General features: G+C 16.9%; 7 protein-coding genes across 8 annotated transcripts; 5 read left to right on the top strand and 2 right to left on the bottom strand.

Moving 5' to 3' along the window:
• Positions 1–365: 365 nt before the first annotated feature.
• On the top strand, positions 366–7,448 carry SPP (the record flags this gene model as incomplete). 2 transcript variants are annotated; one of them, XM_028678212.1, is made up of 6 exons in its annotated part: positions 366–482; positions 595–645; positions 1,012–1,242; positions 1,358–1,699; positions 1,816–2,080; positions 2,251–2,603. In XM_028678212.1, the coding sequence occupies 6 exons, from the start codon at positions 366–368 to the stop codon at positions 2,601–2,603; spliced, it is 1,359 nt and encodes a 452-aa protein (XP_028534524.1). The 2 variants fall into 2 exon arrangements, with proteins under 2 accessions (XP_028534524.1, XP_028534523.1); XM_028678210.1 differs by lacking the exons at positions 1,012–1,242; positions 1,358–1,699; positions 1,816–2,080; positions 2,251–2,603 and adding exons at positions 3,060–3,361; positions 3,545–3,934; positions 4,007–7,448.
• Positions 7,449–7,856: 408 nt separating this feature from the next.
• Positions 7,857–11,368, bottom strand: PRELSG_1240600 (conserved Plasmodium protein, unknown function; the record flags this gene model as incomplete). Its single annotated transcript, XM_028678209.1, has 2 exons — positions 7,857–8,093; positions 8,201–11,368. The coding sequence occupies 2 exons, from the start codon at positions 11,366–11,368 to the stop codon at positions 7,857–7,859; spliced, it is 3,405 nt and encodes a 1,134-aa protein (XP_028534522.1).
• Positions 11,369–14,166: 2,798 nt separating this feature from the next.
• PRELSG_1240500 (allantoicase, putative) lies at positions 14,167–15,597 on the top strand (the record flags this gene model as incomplete). The annotated part of the gene is made up of 1 exon (XM_028678208.1): positions 14,167–15,597. One exon carries the CDS (start codon positions 14,167–14,169, stop codon positions 15,595–15,597), a length of 1,431 nt encoding a protein of 476 aa, XP_028534521.1.
• Positions 15,598–16,706: 1,109 nt separating this feature from the next.
• On the top strand, positions 16,707–19,825 carry PRELSG_1240400 (conserved Plasmodium protein, unknown function; the record flags this gene model as incomplete). Its single annotated transcript, XM_028678207.1, has 17 exons — positions 16,707–16,766; positions 16,900–17,016; positions 17,092–17,157; positions 17,243–17,344; positions 17,445–17,539; positions 17,636–17,690; positions 17,811–17,899; positions 18,013–18,208; positions 18,364–18,465; positions 18,557–18,646; positions 18,724–18,779; positions 18,859–18,952; positions 19,071–19,166; positions 19,292–19,324; positions 19,399–19,463; positions 19,672–19,712; positions 19,791–19,825. The coding sequence occupies 17 exons, from the start codon at positions 16,707–16,709 to the stop codon at positions 19,823–19,825; spliced, it is 1,392 nt and encodes a 463-aa protein (XP_028534520.1).
• Positions 19,826–20,075: 250 nt separating this feature from the next.
• On the bottom strand, positions 20,076–21,938 carry PRELSG_1240300 (adaptor complexes medium subunit family; the record flags this gene model as incomplete). Its single annotated transcript, XM_028678206.1, has 1 exon — positions 20,076–21,938. One exon carries the CDS (start codon positions 21,936–21,938, stop codon positions 20,076–20,078), a length of 1,863 nt encoding a protein of 620 aa, XP_028534519.1.
• A 1,176-nt stretch (positions 21,939–23,114) lies between these two features.
• PRELSG_1240200 (major facilitator superfamily, putative) lies at positions 23,115–25,004 on the top strand (the record flags this gene model as incomplete). Its single annotated transcript, XM_028678205.1, has 3 exons — positions 23,115–24,231; positions 24,343–24,450; positions 24,637–25,004. 3 exons carry the CDS (start codon positions 23,115–23,117, stop codon positions 25,002–25,004), a joined length of 1,593 nt encoding a protein of 530 aa, XP_028534518.1.
• Positions 25,005–25,710: 706 nt separating this feature from the next.
• On the top strand, positions 25,711–26,996 carry PRELSG_1240100 (conserved Plasmodium protein, unknown function; the record flags this gene model as incomplete). Its single annotated transcript, XM_028678204.1, has 6 exons — positions 25,711–25,893; positions 25,984–26,104; positions 26,252–26,376; positions 26,534–26,614; positions 26,692–26,808; positions 26,913–26,996. The coding sequence occupies 6 exons, from the start codon at positions 25,711–25,713 to the stop codon at positions 26,994–26,996; spliced, it is 711 nt and encodes a 236-aa protein (XP_028534517.1).
• Positions 26,997–27,083: the final 87 nt, after the last annotated feature.

Genomic DNA, 27,083 nt, shown 5'->3' with positions numbered 1-27,083 from the left:
TAGAGATAAAGTTAAATAGCTAATTTTATTCAATAAAAATAAACAACCTTGATAAATAATAAAACAAATTAAAATTTTTTTTAAATTTAAAGAACACTATATTGTTACAATTGTAACTTTTATATATTTTTTTCTAAATATAAATTAAAATATAAAATAGTAATACATGTATATATATATATATAAATGGGAAGGGATGCAAAAATATTAAAAAAAAAATGTTGTAAAGAATTAGTAGTATTTTTTGATTGAAGCAACTTTCAATATCTTTATTTAAATTCTTTATTTACAGATAACTAAAAGAAGAAAAAAGTTATTTAATAAAAATTTTATGTTAATAATGTTTTTATTATACATACAAGAGAATGATAGTAATTAATAGCTTAGTTTTAATTTTTATTTGCGTACTTAATTTGGTTTGCTGTCTTAATCGTAATATTAGGAAAAATGCATATATTTTATATTCACCCAAATTTGTAAATGTAATATATTTAAAATAATAAAGAAAACATATAAAGAAAATTAAAATGAAATAGTATGGTTTACTCAATTTTATTATTTTATTTATTATTTTTTTTTTTAATATCTTTATAGTCCTCTACTAAATCATCTTCTAGAAGATGGAGTAACCCATTGAATAATAATGTACTAATAAAAGAAAAATAAAAAATAAATGGAATTTTAAAAATCCCAAATTAAAAAAAATAAATATATGGAAAGAAAAAAGAAAAAATATATTTTTATTTTATATACATATATATATAAATATTTTTATACATATACATTTATGAATAATTGTATATATCTTGGATTTATTTAAATATTTGTCTCATTAATTTTTGTTGTCAAATTTTTTATTATTAAAAAAAAAATATATAATAATTTATAATTTATAATAAAATAAAATCCTTTTTATACAATGTCTTCTAATTTATGATATATATTTAAGTATATTTTGAATTTCTTTCAATTCAAATGAAACATTTTATTGGTATTTAAACAAAAAATTAGAATTCACATAATATCAATGAAGGAAAAAAATCCACTGAAGATTTTTACAATAAAAATATCGATAATCAATATAATTTAAAAAACTTCTCTAAGGATATAAATAATAATATATATATAGAAACAAATAGAAGAGAAAGAAGAATAAAAAGAAATAAGTATTTACTATCTTTATACAATAATACTAATATAAAAACATCTAATTTCATTTACCCTTTGTTTATTCATGAAGAGGTATTTAAAATAGTTAATGACATTATATATATATATATATATATATATATATATATATATATATATATATATATATATATATATATATATATATTATATTCTTTTATTTCTTTAGGAGGTAGAGAAAAAAAAAACAAAATTAGACGGGATCTACACATATAATTATGAGGGAATAATTAAGGAAATAGAGGAGTGTCTAAAATTAAATATTCACCATTTTATGTTTTTTCCAATTGTTAATGAGGAAAAAAAATCAATATATTGCGAAGAATGCTACAATGAAAATAGTTACTTTTGTAAAACAATAAATAAAATAAAAGAAAAATATTTAAATGATATTGTAATTTATGCTGATATTGCTCTAGATCCATATAACATATATGGTCATGATGGAATATATGATGAAAACAAAAGGGAAATTCTAAATGATATTAGTGTTCATACTCTTGTAAAACAAGTAATATAATTAATTAAATGAATTTTTTTTTTTTTTTATAATAATATAAATTTATTATTTAAATTATGTAATTTCAAAAATTATATTTATATATATAATCTTTTTCTTTCTTGTAGTCTTTATGTTTAGCCAAGAGTGGTGCTGATGTTGTTTGCCCAAGTGATTCAATGGATAATAGAATTGAACAAATTAGAAAAAATTTAGACTATCATAATTTTAGAAATATTTTAATTTTATCATATACATGCAAATATTCTTCTTGTCTTTATAAGCCATTTAGATCTATATTAAATTCTAATATATCAAAGAATATTGTAAAAAATAAACAGTCATATCAACACGATTTTAATACTTATATGGATCTTAATAACGTAGAAAAACGTAATATATATATATTTATTTATTTATTTAAATTTAAATTATAATTTATTTTTCTTAGGTGTTTTATATAATTATGTGTGTATATTTCATAATTTAAATAACGAAATGTTATTTAATTATACATATATCAATATAAATATATTTCTTTATTTTTTCCTTTTTTTTTTTAGATATTAAAGAAGGTGCGGATATAATAATGGTAAAACCGTCTATTTTTTATTTAGATATCATCGAAAAAATTAGAAATAGAATAAGAGAAAACATAAATGTTCCAATAGCTGTTTATAATGTTTCTGGTGAATATATGATGATTAAAAATTATGTAAAATATTTGAATGAAGATATAAATTATGAAAATGAAATTCTTACAGAGCTATTTAAAAGTTATTTAAGAGCTGGGGCAAATATAATTATTACGTATTTTGCTAAGCAATATGGAATATATATGAAAAATTTATTTGAAAAAAATATAAAAATAGAAGATAATTATAATAATAACTTTAATATTGAGCTAACACTATAATAAAAGTATTAACAAATAAATAATGAACAAAATTTAAGAGTAGTAATAGTTTGAAAATGGCTCTAAATTAATTGAATTTGATATAATAGCAACATTATTATAATGTGTTTAGATAAATTAATATAAGTTCATATTAAATTTATAAATTAAATATATATATAATAAAGAAAAAATATATAATAAAATTTTAATTTATATATAATTATGCTTTTTTTCAAACTTAATTTTTTTTTTTTTTAAATTTATAATTTTACTTATTTTTTTTTTTTTTTTCTATTTATATTCATAAAGAAAATAATGAAATAATTTTTAAATATACCTAAAAAAGTTATATATATCACGAATATATGTGTATGCTTCTACTATATCAAATTGTCCTAATAAAAGAAAAAAAAAATAAAAATCCAATATTTCCTATTTAAATGAAATGTTTTTGTCTTTTAACAAATTTTATAGATGAATGAATTACATGAAGATGAAGATCTAATAAAATTTAAATTACCAAACAGCTTAAGTAGTATAATATACAAAAAAAGAAAAAATATAAATAAAAAGAAATTTATTCTAAATAATGAAAGCCATGTAATATTACCTTCACATAAAATATCTGATGAGTATAAAAATTGCGTTAATCCTATTGATTATAATTATGAAGAACTTCATGTATATATGGAAGTAAATACAGGAAGTGTGAATGAAAAAAAAAACCAGCAAGGAATAAGTCATTTATGTGAGCATGTTTCTTATATGGGATCACAGTAATTTTACAAAATATAAAAAAAATATTCATTTTAAGTATATATATAATTTAAAGAAAAAATAAATTATTTTTCTCTTGGTTATTTTAGTTATTATCATTATTTTATCTATATAATATTATGTATTATTATTATTATTATTATTATTATATTAAAATTTAATTATTTTATTTTTTTTTACAGAAATAGAAAAAATATTATTGATAAAAATATTAGAACAAATGCCTATACTGATTTTCATCATATTGTTTTTTATATAAGTATAAGTCTAAATAATGAAATTTATAGGGAAAATTCCTTTTCTAATTTTAATTATGATAATTTTATAAAAAATATAAAAGAAGAAGAAATTGACAATTATGATATTTATAATGTTGATGAATTTAACTATAAACATTCTATTTTATCCCAGTGTATTGATACAATGGTGGAAGTTTTAAAAGGAAAAACACAGTTTAATAAAGAAAGAATAAAAAAAGAAAAAAAAGCTATTTTTTCTGAATATAGCATTATTAATACTGTAGAGTATAAAATGAATTCAGATATTATTAAAACCTTACATAAAGAAAATAGGTATGTATATAAATTAATATATTCATTATGACTAGAAAAAAACATTTTATTTGTATCTTTTATTTTTTATAGACTTAGTCATAGGTTACCAATAGGAAAATTAGAATTATTAAAAAGATATGAAGAAAAAGATATAAAAGAATATTTTGATTTATTTTTTAGAACTGAAAACGTAAATTTATTTGTATATGGAGATGTAAATGTTGATATTACACAAAAATTAATAAAAGAAAAATTTGAAAATATAAAAAATAAAATTTTAACAGATGAAGATATAAAATATTTAAATATATTAAATAATAATACATTGAGATTAAAAAATAAAAACTTTCCAGCAGTTGTTCATAATTTTGATAATAACACATTAAAAAATTATTCGAAATGTGATTTACCTAAAACAAATAATATATCTGTTAATACTTATAATGATAATATAAAAGACGATAACTTTAATATGCATAAAGATTATAAAGATGATAATATTATTGACAGTGAGAAGTTAAAAGAGTTAAAAAAAAATGAAAATGAAATTATTAGTGAATTAAAATTTAGATCCTATTTAAAGAATAAATATAAAGTGAATATAGAAGAAGAAAAATTACTAAATAAATCAGAACTAAAAAACATTATTACAGATTTTGAAATAATTAGATATTCATTAAGCAATGTTAATATAAACATTTTATTAAAAGAAGAAATTAAAAGTATAAGAACTTTTGAAGATTTTAAAATATCTCTGATAAAAGAAATAATTTTTTATTGTTTATCTTTTCGATTTAATATACACAGAAATGACCTATTTAATAGCATAGATATCAATGAGTATACCAATATAAATGAAGGAGCAACCATAAGAACTATTGAAATAAAAACAACAACAAAATCGTTTGAAAGAACAATAAATATGTTTTATAGATTTATAAAAAGTTTACTGCTATACGGTTTTAGCGAAGATGAGTTACTAAATTATAAAATGAATGAAATTGATTATGATGAAGAAGAAGAAAATAAACAGTATGCATCAAAAAATATGAAGTTGATACACCCAGAACAATGTGACGAAGAATATATTTTAGATACAAAAATAAATGAAACATATACTGATGAAATTCAAAAAATAATAGATTATAACTCATGTAATCATGTATATATGAATGAAAAGAGAGAAAAAAAATTGAAAAAGGAAATTTTTGATCATTTAAAGATAGATGAAATTAACTCTTTTGCTAAATATTATTTCCAATATTTATTTAATATATTCAACGAAGATACCAATTTTAAACCACATTGTGTTGTTATTCATGTTCCTTACAATGATTACAATGAATTTGATAAAAATAAAATTAAAAAATTATTTTTTGATAATATTTACTCGAAAGAAGTAGTACCAAATTTTTCAATAAATATTCAAAAAAAACTGTTATCTTCCAAATATATATATGAAAATATCACTAAAAATGTGCATTTCGCAAAATATTTGGAACCAAAACCCAGTAGTAAAATAGATATATTTCATTACATTGTAAAAAAGATTAATCAAATAAAAAAAGATAATATTCCTATATATAGTGTATATAATTTAAGTACCATTCCTAATTTTGATATATTTAAAAAATTTTATGATGTCAGAATTGATGAAGTAAATTATAATGAAGTAGAAGAAAAAAAAGAAAAAGAAAAAAATAATGAATTTATCAAAATAGAAAATAATCAAGATGAAAATTATAATCAAGATTTAAGAGAATTAAGAAATAAATTAAATGATGATATATTGCTAGATGTTGATAGCAAAATTCTGAATGATAAAGTAAATGTGTTAAATTTAAAAAGTTATATATTATCAAAAAAAAATCAAAAAGAGGTAGAAAATTATGAATTAATAAATGGTGTAAAAATAAATTTATATAAAACCAAAATAGATAAAAAAAATGTATATTTAAGACTAATAATCCCTCATAATAAGATTTTAAAAAAGAAAAAGCAAAATGTTTTTGTTTTATTATTTTCTATTATATGCTTATTTGAGGGAGGTGAAATAGAAAATGTTAGCAGAGAAAATGTAGAAATACATTGTAGTAATAAAAACATAAATATATATATTGATGTAAATGACGAATATTTTTTTATTGATATATATACTTATAATAAGTATGAAAATATCAATTCAGCTTTTTCTATAATAAATAATATTCTGTTACAAACAAAAATAGAAAATTCATCTTTACAGAGAGTTATTGATAAATTAAAAAAGGATTTTTTTGAATATAAAAATAACCTCCAATCATTTTTGATAGGACAAACAATTTCCTATTTATCTGATGGTGCTATTGGTTATCAGAATTTTGATTTAGATTCTATAGAAAATATAAGTTTAGAAATTGTTCAGAAAGAATTATCGAATTTATTTAGTGATTTATCATTATTTGAAATAACTATTGTTGGAAACATTTCAAATTTTATACACTATTATATTTTACATTTTCTAGGAACAATAAAAAAAAAAAAAGTAGAAAAAAAAAATAACTTATCTCATATTGATGATGAAGAAATATATTCTTTAAAAAATATTAATAAAAATAATAAAACAAAAGATTACATAATGAATAATAATTTATTATCAAATATTAGAGATAAAGAAATAGAACTATTAAACGAATATAATTTATTGTGTCCTGTTAAAAATTTTGATAAAAAATCCAAGGAAATAACGTATGTTTACTTAAATGAAAAAGAAGAACATGGTGTGTTTTTATTAGTAGGAAAAAGTGCAAATAGCTACGGATTTTTAAGTAATGGTATTCACATATCTCTTTATTTATTAAACTTTTTAAAAAAACTAATATTATCATCAAATGATTCAGAGAAAAAAGGAAATATATTTCAAGAAGAATTAGAAAAAATAAAAAGTCATACAAATTTAAACGAATATAAAGAAGAAAATTTTAAAGATTTAATAAAAAAAAAAAAAAAATTATACACAAATCCATTATTTTTTAGCATAGTATCTTATGTTATTCAATATATATTAAATAGTAAACTTTTTCATTATTTAAGAGAAAAAAAGGAACTTACATATGATTCATCTTTTGAATTTTTAAATTATGAAAAATACTTCACCGGGTTTTTTACATTAATAGTTCAAACTAATCCAAAAGATTTAGAGCTAATAAAAAAAGAAGTGTTATATTGTTTCGAAGACTTTACAAGAAATTATTCCAATTACTCAAATTATTTAATAGAAAATGCTAAGTTGTCTTACTTAAATAAAAAAAATAAGGATTTGAAATATTTTGCTGATAAATTAAGTGGGATGCAATTAACACATTTTCCTTTAAAATATAAAAATAAATATTTATTAAAAGATAATTTAGTATTAAATAAAATTGAAAAAATAGATGTTCTTTTAGTTTTATTTCTTTTATTTAATCAAACGAACAATTATCATATTTCTTACGGTATTTCAGCACCAGAAGATATATGGAGAAATAAATATAAGAACATAAATAATCTTTAATAATTATTTATTTAAATATATAAGAATAATAAAATTTTAATCTAAAAACATTTATATATAAAATAACTTTTAATTTTTAAAAAAAAATGAAATAAAAAAAATACATTTTTAGATTTTTAAATATCTCTCTTTTAACTTAATTTTTTGTATAATTTTTTTTTATGATTTTAAGATATATTTTTTTTTTTTTTTTCACTATTATTTTATAAATTTTTTTTAAGTATTTGTCAATTATATATATATATATATATTTAATACTTTTTTTTAATTTAAAGAAACTTTCATTTTATTTATTCATGTATCTATCCCTTTATTCACTATTAGTAATTGTATTTTTTTTTTTATCTTTTTTTTTTTTGTTGTTGTTTTAATATAATTTTAATATGAAATATTTTGATTAAAAACTTATCAAGTATCACCTGTTAAGGAATAGCAAAGTGTTAAAATATCTTTAAAATTTTTTGTACTAAACAATATATTATAATCTACATTTTCATTAATACAAAAAGCTTCCGATGATTTGTCAATATTTATAATTTCTCTTGCTATTCTTTGATAGCTTTTTTCTATTTGTTCATTAAAATTCCATTTAAGTGGAGAATAATAACGTGGTGATTCTAAGTTTTTAATAATCCAATTAAAAAGCTAAAAAGGGGAAAAAAATAAAATTTAATGAAAAATAAAAAAAAAGTAATGAAATTTTAATAAGGTCAATATAAAAAATATAGTGATAGCATTTTTTTTTTTTTTACCCTTTGAGAAACATCTAGAAAAAACATATTTTCATTAGTCATTTTATTCTTTAGTAATTTATTATTTTTAATATTATTTATAAAAACTTTTATATTATTATCATACATACCCAAATTGTATATTTGAAAAATAAAAATGGAAATTTCTCTTAGTGTTTGACCAAATATAATTATAACCTTTTTGTATAAGCTATTTTTAATTAGAGATTTATTTATATTTTGTTCATGAACATAAAATATATATGGGTATATAATAGAATTAATAAATAAATCTAAACATAATGTTAAAGTATGTATGCTTAACTTTTTTTCATTTATTTTATTCTTATTTATCCCATCAATTTCGTCATGTATTAAATAAAATAAAAATCGTATACTTTCATTTAAATCTTTATGTGCTATATTTGTTATATCATTTATTAGTTTTTCTATATAAACATACATATATTCTTTAATTTTTTTTAACATTGACAATTCTTCCTTTTCTTTTTTATATACGTCTTCATTAATTTTTTTTTGAAGCTTATCTTTTAACCATTTATCATTTGTTAATGATTTTTCTTCTTCTAATATGTTATGCTCTTTTGATAACATTTGATTTCCATTTTCTATGTTATTGAGCTCATTTTCTTGATTTTCTTTTATTTGTTGTTCATTATTTAATTCATTTTCTAATTCCTCAATGAAATTATTTTTTTTTAGTTTTACATTTTCGGAATTTTTATTTTTTGTATTTAATTTACATTTTTCTTTTTGATCTAAAAATGCTTTATATAATTCATCATTATCATTTTTTATATTTTCAATATCTATTAAAAGTTTCTTTTCATTTTTTTCTATCTCAGAAAAACACATTTGTACATGTTTATCAATAATAAATGATAATTTTAAATTTTGAATGCACAGTAAAGTAGTAACATTATCTAATAATTGGGTAACCTTTATTTTCGTGTGATAATCAATATTCTTATGTAACAGAGTATATATTTCATGTTTAATTATATGTTTAACAAAATCTTCTAAGCTATCATAATAATTTGATATATTTAAAAAAGAGGAAATTAATTCTAATGTATTATAACTATACCTTACTTTTAAAATATGTATTATATTTATATATTTGTAATTTAAGAAATTTTTCCATAACTCATTACAAACATAAGAATTTTTTAAAACTGATTTTTCTAATAATTTTTCATTCTTGAAAATTCTAAAGAGAAAATTGCAACTCTCTAATTTATCATTAGTTATCTCATTAGTAAAAGAATAACTATTTTTTATTTTAATAATTTCATCAATATTTTGCTTATTTATTTCATATTTATTAAATAATTTATCATTATCTCCTAGAATTTTATCTTCATGTATTTCCTTTATTATATCATTTTCATTTATATCGTAAATATTTTTTTCTGTTGAAAAATAATCATTTTTGTTATCTTTAGAAATTAATTTAGAATATTTTATATTTTCATCTTCTTTACCTAGTCCATTTGATATGTTACTTAACTTCATATCTTCATATAATCCTAAGTGCATATTTTTATTGTTAAATATATTACTGAAATTATAAATAGATTCTAATTTATTTTCATTAATTTTTAAGATATTTTCTTTATTTTTTTTATCTTTTATCATTAAATCTAAGTTTTTATTATTACTTAAATTTAATTTGTAAAAATTATCCTCATAAATATATAAGTTAGAATGAATAAAAACTTTCTGAAAAATCCATTGAGGAGTATATTTGACTAAATTTATTTCTTTTTCTTTTAATGTTAAGAAATGAGTAAGAAGATCATGTTTTTTTTGATATGAAATAAAATCTGATAAATTCAAAGATAACTTGGTATGAAAGAAAAAAGCTTCTACCCATTCAATAACTAATAATTCAGATAAAATAGATCTTTTAAGAGCCATTAAGAAATCTACTTTTTTTTTTTTTACTGTCTTTAATTCATTTATAATATATTTATACAAAGTATCAATTCTCTTTTGCAAAGATGCATAATTAGAATAAATTTCAGATAATAGCTTATGTTTCTTTTTTAATAAATTTAGTATTCTTGATTTTCTATTTTCTAAATTTATTTCACTTATAGACATCTTTCTATTTGACAAAACAAAGGCATCTTTTATGTTTGTTATTGGATGATTGCGATGACTGATACTGGAATGATTACCTATCAATAAGCAATTTGAACAGAGACTACAGAAACATTTCATACAAACATTTTCTAATAATTCGTGAGGATGATAGGGACATTTACCAAATTGATATGGTGATTCAGATACATGAATTCTCTTATGGTTTTTTAAAATTTTATTTTTTTCGTGGTGTTTTATATCGCAAGTATCACACAAATGAGCTTTGTCATTATAACAATAGAATATTGCTTTGGCAGTATAACAATATTCACATGAAGGAATGCTAACATCAATACGCAAACATTTGAATTCAAATTCAATTAAATATAAAGGTAGTATTTGTTCTGAACTTTTTACTTTATATATATAACTATAATATCCATTACTATTTATATATGTACTATTATTATTTTTTTTATAACTGTTTTTTTTTTCCTGTGAATTATTCTTTTCATAATATAAACTTTTCTCTATAGCAATAGAATCATAATTATGAGGTATTTCTTCTTTCATCATAAAATGATAATTATTTTTATTTAATAAAAGAGTTTTGTTAGGAATAATTTTAAATAAAAAAACTTGAAATATGCCATTAGTGTTCTTTTCAAATCCTAATGGATAATTTGCGTTTCCAATTATATATTCAAATTTATTTATTTGATCATAATTTTTTAAAAAATATTCAATTACATTTCCATTTGTGTCAATTCCATTAGTATCTAGTAAGCTAATTAATATATTGCTCTTTAAGCATTTTGCTACTTCTTCGAATTTTTTTTCATAATGAGATTTAACTAATTTATACATATTTAAAATATTCACATTACTACTAAAAAAAGACAACTTTAATATATATTCATAATACATAATTAAGTTGTAATCATTAATTTTACTTATCTCAAATATATTATTTATATGATTTTTATCTTTTTCATTTAATACTCTGTTTTTTATTACTATTCTATCATATACTTTTTTAAAATCTTCGTTTCCTTCATCTATTTCTTCTGAGTTACTCATTTTGTATATTATTTATGTATTTACCAAAAAAACAAAGAGAGTTTTTTTTTTTTTATCCTTTTTTATTTATACTATTTTTATATTTTTACTTTTTTATATGTCTTAATATTATTTTTCATATTTTAATTTCTTTTTTTTCTTTTTTTTTTTTACTTATTTCGTATTTTTATTCTTATTTGCCCACATATATACATTTAAGTTAAATAGAAAAAATTCTCATTTTTTTTTTTTTTTTTGTTCCAAATGAATACAAGTTTTTTAAGTTAAAAATAAATAAATAAAATAAAAAACAATATAATGTGTAACTTAATGAGAAATTTCATAAAATATTTATTATTTCTTAAAAGAAATAAAAAAAAAAAAAAAAAAAAAATACAATAGAATAGAATAGAACAAAATAAAAGAAAATTAGATGAAATAAGAATATTCATACCTTTTTTATTTTATATCTTTACTTTTTATTCTTTAAATTATACTTAAGTGAAAAAAGAACTATGGAATTTTTTAGTTTTTTGATATTCCAAAAATAGTTAAGACATTTTTAATTAATTAATCTTTATTATATTTATTTATTTTTTTTTTTTTTATTTTAAATAAAATAATATAAAACCAATATTATTTTATTTAAATAATAAAATTTCTTTTTTTTTTTCACAAAAAAATACTAAAATAAAATTTAACTGAAATGGTAATAACAATCTTAGAATAATATTTTAGATAATTGATTTAAAAACTTCATTTCCATTAAAATATTAAAAAAAAAAAAGAAAATGCATCAAAATTTAGCAAATTTTATATAATTTATTAGGATATTATAAGAACAAATATATTTATATTGAATTATCTCTTAGAAATAAAGAAATCTCATAAATATTTAAATATGCAATCTCAAATAACATTTTTATGTAAAAAGACAAAATTTAATTTATATATATATTTCAGATTGATAATAGGAGCATGTAATTATTTAAAAGAAAAAAAAGAACATTTATTTAGAACAATTAAAAATAGAGGTTATTTTGATTTTTTTTTTTTTTTTTTTTCTTTCAAATTATCTACTTTTTTATATAATTCCTATCTTTTCTTCTAATTAACTTTTTTAATATGTATGTATAACAATTTTATATATATACATACATAAAAAGAACAACGAATAAAGTGATCAAGACAATGATTATATTAATATGAGAATGATGACACTGTTTATTAAAAGCAAATATATATATAATTTTATATATTTAATTATTTAATTAGTATCTCTATTATATATTTAATCTATACAAAAGAAAAGAAAAATACTTTTAATTTTAATAAATATAACTATGTTATAATTTTTAATTTTTTAATATTTTATATTACATCTGTTTATTATTCCTTCTATGATAACACATACTCTTTTTTTTATTACAATTCAGAATTGAAGTTATATACATAACTCAATATTATTCAAAATATATTTACATATTTATTTCGATATTTTGTCATGTTTTTCTTAACAGAAGTATATTCATTATTATATTTTTTTATTTTGTTTCATTAATTATTATTATACATAAATGAATATATATATTATTAAAGTAAAAAAATTATCATTATCACAATTTTTTTTTTTTTTTTTTTATTAAAACAGTTATATTAATAGTTTCCTATTCTAATAAAACATATATTTATTCTTTTAAAAAATTAAAAATATAAGCACATTAATTTTTTTTATTATTACTATTTTTTTAAAATTATTTTTATCATTTTATATTACACACAAGAAAAAAAAAAAAAAAAAAATGCTTTTCCTAGTAAAAATTTTGTTCATTTCAGATTTTGCTGAGAATATATATTTCGAAAAAAAAAAAAATTTTAACATTTTGAATATTTAGATATTTAGTATCGTCATTTCAAATATATGCTTCTTTTCCATAAATTGTTTTTTTATAATTCATCGTTATAAAGCTCTTAATTTCTACATATATATATACGTATATTTATTTATCATGAATAATAATTAAAGAAAATTGAATTTGTTTTAATTTTTAAAATTATGTAAAAATGTATAAAAGGTATTAATTTAATGTGTATACATATTTACTTTTTTTATAGAAGAATTTATATTAAAGAAAATTTGGTATGCTCACCTATTAATAGTAACAATTATTTTAAGTTAAACAGATTTATGTTTATTTATATTTTTATTTAATAAAAATTGAGATTTTTGTAAGTCTATTATATAAATTACGAACGATATCATTTCTAAAATTAATAGAAACAATAGTATCATTAAAAACAATTATTTAGAAACCTGAATACTAATTTTTGTAAAATTAATTGATGTGATTCTAATATTAATAATAGAAATGAGATTAATAATTTTATTAGATGCTAATAATAATAATTATTATTCTAATAAGTAATAAAGGCAAATTAGAAATTCCATACTACTTAGAAATATAAATTTTTATTATTGTAAAAATAAGAATGATTATAGAACAAAATTGAAATATATAAAAAATAAATAAATAAAAATACTCTAAAAATTTGTAAAAATTTAAACTAAAGTTCCTTTTTATATTTTTATAAAGAGATATGTATGTTAACTGAAATTTATTCTATTAAAGACATGCATGTAAATAAACGTACTTAAATATTTATATATATATATATATATATATATTTATATATTTATATATTTATATATTTATATTTATATATTTATATTTATATATTTATATTTTAAATGTGAAATGCTAAATGGAATAGTATATAAAAAAAATAATTTTTCAAATAAGAAAAAAAAAAAAAATACAATGAATGAATCCAAAGATATGAATGAAGAAAATAAAATATTATGTAAGGTAAATGAAACCAAAATTTCTAAAAAAAGAAAATTAAATGAAAATGAAGAAGATAATAATAATAATAATGATGAAGTAAATTATAAACAAAAAAAAAAAAAAAAATTTTTGAACATTTTTAATGGTTTTTTTAATTGGATAATTAGTAAAAGTATCAAAATACCATCTAAAGAAATTGAATGTGTAAATGAAGTAAATTTTTTTAATTTTAACAACGTTTTGTCAAAACATTACGGTAGTAGAGTTCTTTTTGTTACTGATGAATCTATTGGAAAATCAGAAAATTTACTGACTGATGATAAAGCGGGATGGATAACAAGAAGAAGAAGGGATGTTGGTCATGAGTGGTTAATATTAAAGTTAAAATATCCGAGTATTATATATGGAATTGAACTAAATTTTGATAATATTGATGAAGATATATGCCCCCATTTATCAATAGAAGTTGTAGAAAATTGTTCAATAGATAATGTAATTAAAGAAGAAGAATATATTATAAATGAAACAACAGATAAGGATGAAAAAGTTGTAAAAAGAAAAAGTTACAATTTTTTAGAATCATATAAAATAGATAAATCTATCTCAGATTTATTAGAAAGTCAAAATACTCCATGGGTAGAATTGTTACAAGCAGATTGTGTGGATTTTTTAAAATACTTTTCCAAAAAAAAAATATATTATTTTAAAATAAATGATCAATCACTAATTAAACCTTGGACACATATTAGAATTAATTTATATCCAGATGGAGGAATTAATAAAATAAATTTATATGGAGAATTTGTATCTTTATTTAAAAAACATACAATTATATCAAAACAAAAAATTTTTTTAAATAAGCCTGAAAATGGATGCACCTTAATATATTATCATTGTGATGATATATATAAAGGGCATCCTAAAAATATGATAGACTCTTATAAAACAGAAGGATTTTGCACTAAAAGATTATTTAATAGGCCTCCTATTATTTTAAGAACACTTATTTATAATTCTATAGAAAATATTTCTATCTTTAAATTTGGTGTTAGAGGCATTATTGAAAATTTTACAATAGATATAGGAAATTATAAATATGATCATCCAGAATGTATTCAGATTTATTTATTAGATTGTATTGATATTCTTACTTTAGATTTATTAGAGCAAAAAAGAATTTTTGAAGAAGATGAAAAATTACAAAAAAAAAAAATCGATTGGTTACAGCTGCCCCCCTGTAAACTAACTACTGATCAGCAAAAAACTTTTTTTAATTTCAACTTATTAGAATATAATTTTACTCTCATGGAAAGAACTGCAACTCATTTTAAAATTTCTTTACATCCTGATGGGGGTATATCTCAAATTAATGTTATTGGAACAGTTTTATCAACACCCCCATAGAAAAAAGAAATTAAACATTATTATTTTTAAGAAAAAATTGAAAGTAAAAATTTAGCAAAATTGACAAATTAATAAGATAAAAATTCTTAAAATTTAATATATCCATTTATGTACAGGCTACACACTTTTCAAAAAAATGTACATATTTATAATTTTTTAAAAGATAAAATTAAAAAGAATTTTGTTTTAATATTCATTGAAGTCGCTTTATAATTTTATCAAATATTTAAATTACCGTATATATATATTTACATTTATAATCAAAAAAAAAAAAAAAAAAAAAATTATTTTTAGTAATTTTTAAAATTTAAAAAACTAACATAAAAAAAGTACATATAGAATAAATTCAAATTATATATTTTTCTTCATTTTTCTATCTTTTACTATATAGTTCTTATTTTATAATAAAGGATTTTTTATTATTATTTTTTCTTTTTTTTTTTTCTCTTTTTTCTTTTTCATTTTTTTATCTTTATTATTTTTTTATATATTTATAAAAATCTATCTAGGAATATATATATATATATATATTTTATCATATACATTATTATTTTTAAAATATAAAAATCCTTTATAAATATATATACAAATACTTTTATGAATAATATATAAAAAAAATTTTAAAATATAATGAAACAAAAGTTCGAAAAAACTAGAAATAGGATTTAAATTAATTTTTTAATTATAATAAAAAAAATATAGGAAAAAATATTTTTTAAAAATAAGAACGTATTTTTTTTTTTTTTTTTCTATAGAATAATATATTGTCTACTAATTTACTTTTTCTTTTATTTATCCTGTCTAATTTTTAATGCAAAAAAATATTTTATTATTTATTAAAGGATAATTATTAAAAAAAAGTTTAAAAATAAATTAAAATTTACGTAAAAATTAGGAATCAAAGATTAAAAATTTTTTAAATTATAAAGAAAATATAATTACATTTTTGTTCAAAATAAATTATAAAATCTAAATACTTGTAAAGACAGAAATAAAAATACATATATATATATATATATATATATATATATATATATATATATATATATATATTTATCATTATATAATTAAAATGAATAAAAATAGAAATATATAAGATTAATGTAGAAATGAAAAATCAAAACAATGATAAACTAACTAATTTAAAGGATTTACTTCCCTTTTATAAAGTATTAATTAAAAAAAATAAACGTATATAATATTATTATGTAAATATAATATTAAATGATATTCTAGAATATTTTCGAATAATTAAGGAATACGTGGATAAATTTTATTCCTATATTTTTTTATTTTTTTTAGAAAGATAATGAAAAATTAAATGAAAATACCGAAGGTATTGTTTACTCTGTTAAAAAAAAATTTAACTTTATAAAAGAAAAGGGAGAATCTACATTTAATGAATATGAGCATACTAAAGTAAAAATAAAAATATAAAGTACTATATTATGAAAAACATTGTCAAGTTATATGGTTTTATTTATTTAAATGTAGAAAGACTTAGAACTATTAAATAGAGAATTAAAATTAAACAAAATTTCTTTGGGCCAACAAAAAATTGTAATAATAAATTAAAAAAAAAGAATATTTTTTTAATATTTTTATAAAATAATTAAAATAATATATATATATATAATAAAAAAAGGGATATGAAGAATTAAAAACCAAAAATGAAGAAATATTAAATAAATTTGAAAATTTGAAGCATTCTAAGTATACTTATCAAATGATGCTACAAAGAGTCAAGGTTATCAAAAATAAAATTAAATATTTCTTGAAAATAAGTATTCTATTTTCATATATAATATATACCTTTTTTTTTTTTTTTCTTTTTCTAATTGAAACAGAAAGAAAAAAAATTATTATATTTTTATTTAAATTCATTAGAAAGAACTGTAAATAGTTTAAAAAATAATGAAAAACATTTATATAATAATATTCAGTAATGATAAAAAAAAAAAAAGAAAAAAATTTAAATAAAAATAATAATAAAATTTTATAATACATATGATATACATTTTTCTTTTTTTAATAATAGAAAAATAATGTCGGAAAACAAAAATTTAAGAAAATCTATTGATGAAAAGAAAGTGGTAAAAAAAAAAATTAAATAAAGAGATTTTAGACAAAAAAAAAAAAAAAAATAAAATATAATAAAATATGAATATAAAAAAAAGGGTCTAAAAGATAAATATAAAAATATGAATAAACAGGAAATAATTAAAGCAAAAAATAAGAATGAAGAAATCTTGAAATATATGAATGTGAATAAAGAACATAGTAATATATTAAGGATAAGAAGGTAATATATTTTGTTGTTGAAAATAATTTTACGACTCCTATTTCAATTTAATAAAAATTCATATCTTATATTGTCCTAGAAATATACTTACGTTTTTTTTATTACATATATAGGGAGATGATTAATGAATATAAAAAAAATAAATTAAACAATGCAGATATAACATTAATGATACATGAAAAAAAAAAATTTAAGAAGCTTCTGATATATTTTTTATTATATAATAATTATCTAAAATTAAATGCATCTAATATCTTTGAAAATGCAAGTAACATATATGCTACTATATCAAAATTGAGAGAAGCGACAGTAAGAAAAAAAAAATTAAAAGAAAAAGAAAATATATTAAAACAGAATAAAGAAAAATATATACATGCATCAAAAGTTATGCAAAAAGTTTAAATAGGTATAAATAAAAATATTTATAAAAAAATTAATTTATTTCATTTAAAATTAATTTTAAGGGTGTAACAGATATTTATGATATAAACCAAAAGTTCCAAGACATTGAGAATAAGAAAAATTTATTACAGAAAGAAGAAGAAATATCACAAAAAAAACTTGAAGTAAAAATATATGAATTTATTATTGTCTTATTTTATTATCTTTTTTCTTTTTTCATTTTTCTTTTCCTTTTTTTTTTTTTATTTTCATTAGGATGCTATTAAAGAATATATGATGTTAAATAATGAAATTATAAATACTTTTTCAGAAGATAAAAATATTCTAAAGAAAAAAATTCTTAATGTTATAATAAAAATGGTTTAATTCTTGTGTTTATAAGGATTTCATTTTTTTTCTATTTTTTTATTAATTACTATTAGGAAAAAGAAAGAATATCAGAAGATATATATGAGCTCTATAAACTAGTATTTTCAAGGTTTTTTTTTTTTATTAATTATTCTTATAATTGTATAATTATGAACATATCCACATATATTATTTTTATTATTATTAAGTGAAAAAGAATTAGAAGATATTAATATAAAAATGGATAAAATAAAAAAATTTTTAGAAAAACAAAATGATTATTTTAACTCAATACATATGGAAGTAATAAATTATTTATAAAAGTGAAAATATCATATATATATATATATATATATATATATATATATATATATATATATATATATATATATATATATATATTCTGATAAACTTATTATAGGATAAAATAGAGTTCCATTCTAATGAAGACATGCTTCAATATATAAAAAATTTAAAACTTACTATTGAGATACTAATGAGAATAACACAGAAAAATGTAAAAAAAAATAAAATAAAATAAAATAAACAAATAAATTAAATGTAAAATCATTATAGTAAAATTATAATACAATTTTATTTTTTCAAATAATCTTTTTATTTTTTCGTTTACCAATAAATAAGAGGGAAAATGGAAATATTAGTAGATCCTATAAAGTACATTATAAAATATTAAATATTTTCAAAGCTTTTATTTAGGCAATAATCATTTTTTTTTTTTTTTATTTTAGTCTTTAGAGTTTTTGGAGATAATTAATTTGTATAAAAATGTTGATTTTCACAAGAATATGTGCAGGTAAAAAATAAAAAACAAAAATTATATAAATTTTTAATTTTATAAAATTTACAATTTTTCTAAAAAAAAAAAAAAAAAGAAAAAGAAAAAGAAAAAGAAAAAGAAAAAGAAAAAAACTACAAAAAGAAAAATGAGTAAATTATTATGTAATATGTATTTTCAATGTCTAAATTATATATTTTTCATTATTTTCTTTTTTCTTATTTAGGGTTGAGGATTCTCAGGATCTTGAAAATACTATCAAATTAGGTTTTTTTTTTTTTTTTTTAATAATAATTAAATATATATGCATATACTTGTATATTTTTTATTATCAATTTTTAACAGAATCAAAAATTTTGAATAAAGGAAAGTTTCTATAATTTTAACAAAAGCTAAAAAAAAAAAAAAAAAATTGCTAGCTATATGTTATATGATTTTAATTCTTTTCAAGAAAATATAATACTATAATTTAGTTTGTAAAATATTATTTATAATAACATTTTTTTTTTTTTTATCTATTTCCAATTTTCTCTTTTTCCTTTTCATTTCCTTTTTCAAATTATATTTTCTTTCTTGCTTTTTTTTTTTTTTTTTTTTATTTTAAGCGTAATAATAATTATTTAATTACTTTTATATTCTAAATTCTATATTATTGAAATAAGTAGTATATCTGCATCCCTTACGGATATCCAAATGTTTGTTCTTCTGAATTTCAATTTTTTCTATTTTTTTTTTCGTAATTGAGATTCCATTAATTTTCAAACTAGCATAAACAACAAAATTAAATGAAGGATAAATAAAATGACTGAAATGATAACTATTTTCATTAGATTTTAAATATAAAGAAATATTAACTGATATAGGTATATTTTTATCGGTAATACTTTGTATATACCAGAACAAGCAGTTTGATTTATCGTTGTAATTTAGCTTTCCCACTGAACAATGGAAATTAATAGAGCTTATAAAATTATGTACTGGAATTTTAAGTAAAATATTTTCATAATTGTTTAATAGCAAATTACTATTGCTTTTTGTATTTATATTATTTAAAATTACGTTTATTTTAATTTTATACATATTTTCAGCTGATATAAAAAGAACGTCACCTTTAACATTAAGAGGTAATTTATATTTTTCATTTTCTTCAAATAAAATATGATTATCATTGTTTAAATTTATATCGCCATTGCTATTTACATTGTTATTCCCAAATAATATTTTTTCTCTAGTAGTATCACTTATGTTAATATAATCATATTTTTCGTATTCTATATTATTAGGAATTTCTTCCATGTTACTATTTTCATAACATTCTTTATAATTTCTTATTTCAAAAGTGTTTTCTTCATTTCCTTTTTCATTATCAGAATTTAATTCTTTTTTTTCATTTTCAACAGTTTTTCTACATATATCTTCTTTTAAAACATTTTTTGTTTTTGTTTTATCACACATATCATTATTAATATGAGAAGATTTTATATTTTTTAAGTTTAAGACATCAGTCAACTGTTCGGAAAGATCATAATGGAATTTTTTTTCTATATTTTCTTTTAATGAAGGAAAATAAAAATATTGTAAAAGAACAAATTCATGACTTAATGGTATAAAATAAATAACATTTTCATCTTTCTTTAATTTTTTTCTCTTAATTAATTTTGAGTAGTTAACAGTAAAATGGAAATGACATTTATTTAGTTCTATATTATCAATATATAATTTAATTAGAGGTGATCCACTAATAGTAGCATTAATAACAATATTACCTTCAACACAATAATGTATAATTTTATTAAATTTATTAACTATACAGTTTACATTTTCGATTACATCAATATATATTTCATTAGATGAAACACAATTATTACTAACTCTCCAATAAATATGAGAAGAATCACTAGAATTAACAGAATTTCCATTACTGTAACTATAATTTATGTTATTTTCATTATTCATATTAGTTATTGAATTATTTTTTTTTTGAGTTATAATATTATAAATATTATTAGGGATAGAAGAAAATTTTAGTGTTTCATTTAAAAAAGAAAATTCATTTTTGATTAAACTTTTTAAAATTTCGTCAATAAATAAACTAGGTCTTCCTTGAACTAAAATTTCATTAATTAAAAAATTTACGATAGAATAATTATTTATTAAAATATTTTCATGTAATTTATCTGTGTTAAAATATTTTTTTAAATTTTTTATTATTTCTTGGATCATTTCAATAATTAATATGGGATTATTTTCATTTTTTTTTAAACTAATAAATAGTAAATCATCTTTTTTAATTAAATAAACAAAATTATTTTCATTTTTTTTTAGCAAATGATTTTCATTTTCATTATTTAAAATCAAATAATAATCATTATTACATTTCTTACTACTTATTATGTCTTTTAAATCATATTCTAGATTATTTTTTATTTTATTATTAAAAGTTTGTTCAATTAATAGTTTACCGTTAGATGAATAAATACAAAATGCATCCATTATTATGTTTTTCAGTAATTAACATTCTTTACTTTTTTTTAATTTCCTATTTATTATTTATTTCTTTTAACAAATTATATGTTTCTTAGTAGGTTGTATACCGTTATGAGAATATATATATATTAAATAACATAATATATATTTATTAAAAAAATATTTATATATTATATAAGTAAAAACAACATAATTTTAAAAAGAATAACAAAAAAAAATTATTAAAAAAATAATATTTTGTCTTTATTTAAGATTATACATATAAAAAAATATAAGATTTATTTTAAATGAACTATTCTTGTAAACTATTCCAACATAAAAAAAAAAAATAATAATAATAATAATAATAAAATTTAATGAAAATAAAATTTAAATTTACAATTCTTTAAAACTCTTTAATATATACAGTAAAAATTAAAATTATGTCAAAATATTTTTTTAAGTATATTAATATTTATTCATTAAATAATATGCATATGTATAAATTTTTTAAAAAATTTGGATATTATTGTATGAATATATTTTTATAAGAAATACATAATATTTTAAGATTATTATTTATCCGTATTTGAAATATTTTAACTGTTGAAATGGTAACTTTGAAAAAAAATAAATTATATCCTTAGTTTTTTTTTTTTTTTTTTTTTTTTAATTTACTTTTTTATTTCAAATTTTCTTTACATTTTTGTATGTATATTTAATTTTTTTTTTTTTTACTATTTAAATGATTTTTTCTTTATTTGTATTTTACATTTATTTTCATTATAAGACTTTTTTGAATATAGATACATATATTTTTTTGATTTATTGAAGAATATGTTTTATTATCAAATTTTGAAGGAGAGGCAAATTTTTATTTTAGTTAAATGCTTATAGAATAATTTTCAAATGATTTGTTTTTCTACATTTAAAATATAATAATATTATCATTATACTTTGTTGAACTTTTACACTTCATTTTATTTATTTTTTTTTTTAAATCTTTCAATTAAACTATAAAAAAATTGTATTGTATTTATGGCAATTTTCATATGTTGGTAAAAAAAAAAAATATGACTATAAGGATTAAATTAAATAAAAAGATAAATAAAATTATAAGGAAGCTTTGATTATTATTATACAAAAAGAAAAAAAAAAAAAATTAATATTTTTATAAATAAATGATAAGTAATAATATATAGAATGAAACTTTTAAAGGATGAGGAGAATTTCTTTTTTGATAAAGAATATCAAATAATTAAGAAAAAAACGCTGTTTAAAATATTATTATCTGTTTTTATAAAAACACTATTTGAGTCATTTCTTCAACCGCTTTTGCCTTTTTACATTTTAAATTATTACAATATTGAAGTAAAAGAGTTGGGAATATTACTAAGCTTTTATTCTTTATCTCAATGTGTTATGTGCTTAATAATTGGCTTTTTTTCATCAGTTAATAAGAAGTATTTATTAGTATTTTTACTTATATTTAATTTAATAGGTATATATTTATTTTATATTAAATTAAATTTTACTTTTTTAATAATTAACAGAATTATATGTGGTGGTAGTTCAGTTTTTAATGTAGTAGTAAATGCTATAATTAATGATTTAGTTGATACAAATGTTTGTATTTATTATACATATATAAACATTTTTAATGCAATTGGGATTATACTAGGTCCCCTTTTATCTTCCTTTTTTTTAACTATTTTTAATTTTCAGCTTATTTTAAATTTTAATACATTAGGATTATTTATTTCTCTATTTATTATACTTACAATTTCAAGTGATTTACTTATTCAGAATAAAATAACAAATGATAAATATAAACCAAATAGTAATTTAGATAGTGAAAAATTAACAACTAATTTGGATGATAAAAATATTGAATATAATTCAAGTAAAAATATAAATGAAAAAAATCAAGTTATAAATACAAAACTTATTAATAAGAATATTAGAAGTAAGTATACGAAAAATTATAAAAATGATGAAAAGGAATGCTTGATAAATAGTTATATTTTAAACACAAAAAGCGATATATTAGAAGTAGGATATGAAGAAAAAATTTCTAATTATTACAACGAAGAATCCTCTATTTTGTCACATCAAAAATCTTTAAAAAAAAATGATTATTTTTATATTTCCACAATCACATTACTTTTAAAAAAAAAGTTAGACTCACTTATTAATAGTTGTCTTAGTTTTAAATTTAAATGTCTACTTTCAATTTGTTTATTTAGATTTACTTCATCATTTTCTTCAAATTTAATGAGTAATATATTTTTTGTCTTTTATAATGATAATGTTTCATCAGGTAATGAAAAAAAATATATATAAAAAAAAATCATATATATTTATATATATATATATATATATATATATATATATATATATATATATATATATATATATATATTTTTAATAGATAATAAGCAAATACAGATAAGTGTTTTTGTATCATTAAGTGGAATCATAATGATTTTTTATCAATACTTTTCCTTCTCATATATTCTTAAGCATTTTGGATATAACGGTTAAGAAAAAAAAAAAAATTAAACAATATATGCATATTTATGAAGCGTTTTTAGAACATTTTAGTGAATCATCCTATATTTTTATAACATTAATAATTTTATGAAAATAAAATATTTTATTTTAATTTCATTTTTTATATATTTTTTTTTAAATAAATCTATATTTCTTTTTTATAATTTTATAGGTACAGCAATTATAGGTTTACTAATTCAAAGTATAGGAATATTATTGACATATCATAGTATAAAATATTATAATTTAATTTTTCAATACATTAGTATTTGCTTTATTCATTCTTGTTCTTATGCATATATTGAACCAATAATTCCTACAATAATTTCTTTATTTTTTGATAAAAATGATCAATTGTTTTCACAAAGTATAGTTTCCTTTTTTAGATATTTATCATTAACTATTTCTCCCATTATATACAGTTATTATTACATTGAAAATCAATTATTTCCTTTTTTTATTTCCTCATGTATGTCTATTATATCTATTTTTTTTGTTATTCTCTCTTTTAAATTTCATTATAAGATAAAAAAAAAATGAATAATTAAATTTTTATTTCTTCATTTTCTTATACATTATTTTATCTTTTTAATTTTTATTTTGTTTTCTTAGTAGTTTTTAGGTATAAACACATATATATATATATTTTATTCTATGAAATTTTTATTAGTTTTTAAATATTGTTTTTTTTTTTATATTTTTTATGTTTTTGTTTCTTTTCTCTAATTTTTTTTTTTAAATTATTTTTATTAATTTATATAGTTTTTATTTACTTAATTATATGTTTTTTTATTCTATTTCATTAATATTTTTTATTATAATAATTATTACTAATATTTAAATATTTTTATTTATACTAACAATGCTATTTTTCTAATTAATTTAAAGTTTATTTGTTTTAATTATATATATATATTAATAATATTTTTTTTATCTTAAATATAATAGTATATTTCTAATAATTTTTTCTTTTTTAATCTTTATGCACATGTAAGCATATTTTTATTAGTATGCGTTTATGTTTTTAATTGTATTTAATTAATTAAAAAGAAAAAATGAAATTTTTTTTTCTTTTTGATAAGTAAAATTTAAAATGAATATTAAATATATTTTTAAAAAATAAGACAACTTTCTAAAATACGTATATATATTAAGAAATATTTACTGAATATATATATGAGATTTAATTAAAAATATTATAATTTATTTGAATCAAAAACTTTACATAGTAAATTAAAAGACAATAATGTATTTAGGTATTAAGAATATAAATAAAAATAATGAAAAGAGATATTCTAGTATGACTCATAAAGAAAAACTTGACCTAAAAAAAAGAATTATACAGGATGGCTTGAATTTTTCTCAAAATTTTTCTTATTCTAACTTTATAAATTATCAATATTTATCTCATATTTATACTAAGAATATAGTAAATTATTAAAATGATATAAAGTTTAAAAAAATATCTTTATTATTTATTTATTATTATTATAATTATTTTTTTTTTTTCTTTTTATAGGAAGAATTAAATGAAATAGAAAAAATTTTTGAAGAAATAAAATTTGATAACAGAAAAAAAAAGGAATTATTAGAATTAGCAAGACAACAAATACCTCTATTTTATTTTCCTCTAAATAATAGTTAAAATATATACTAAGAAAATAAAAATAGAAAAATATAGATCAGCTTATACATTTTAAACTTTCATTACATAATTTTTTTTCTTTTATCATTCCAAAATGAGACTATTTTAAACGTTTGATTTATATATATATTTTTTCTTTTAGTGTATAATGAAGATGAATTAAAATATCTTGAAAATGTGGTTATTCCTTATGTTAACAAGCAAAATGAAATTAAAGAAATTAAAAAATATATTTTTAATGCTTATCAAAATTACATTATTTACAATGTAATAATTTATTTATTATAAAATTATTAATATATATAAATATATGCAAATTTTTTTGTAATTATTATTAATAAATGATATATTTAATCTATTAATAAGAAGTGCATATTTATAAACATTTAATTTTCTTTTTTTGTTTTACCTTTTTTATGTAAAGGATATATTTCAAATATGGTCAGATGAATTAGAATCGTTGAATAAATATATTATTCTGGAAACTTATAGAAATAAAATGAATGTAAGAAAAAAGTATCTTATAAAAATTTTTGAGATAATAATAAAAAAAAATAAATAATTTATAAAATTCATTTTCAGTTGTATGAAGATAATGAAATACATGAAGAGAAAAAAGAAATAATACACTTTAACAAAATAGAAAAGATAAAGAGAAGAATTAAAATGCATATAGCTAAGGATAGTAAAGTCATAAAAGTAAGATAAGAAAAAAATAAAAAATAAAACAATTGAATATATATATATATTACAATGAAATCTAATGTGTAAAATCTTGATTATTTTTTTATTTTATTTTTAAGGAAAATAATAAAACTCAAGAACAATACAAAATGCAATCAGAAAAGATAGAAAAATCAGATATTAATTTTGATGAATGGTTATAGGTAAATTAAATTTTCATTTTAATTACATTTGCAAATATATCATTTTATTTTATTTTTTTTTAATTATATAGTAAAAAATTAGAAGCT

This window comes from Plasmodium relictum, assembly GCF_900005765.1.
Source record: "Plasmodium relictum strain SGS1 genome assembly, chromosome: 12".
In the NCBI taxonomy this organism is placed as follows: domain Eukaryota; phylum Apicomplexa; class Aconoidasida; order Haemosporida; family Plasmodiidae; genus Plasmodium; species Plasmodium relictum.
The sequence above is the reverse complement of the archived record's forward strand: the minus strand, read 5'-3'. Positions and strand labels throughout refer to the sequence as shown.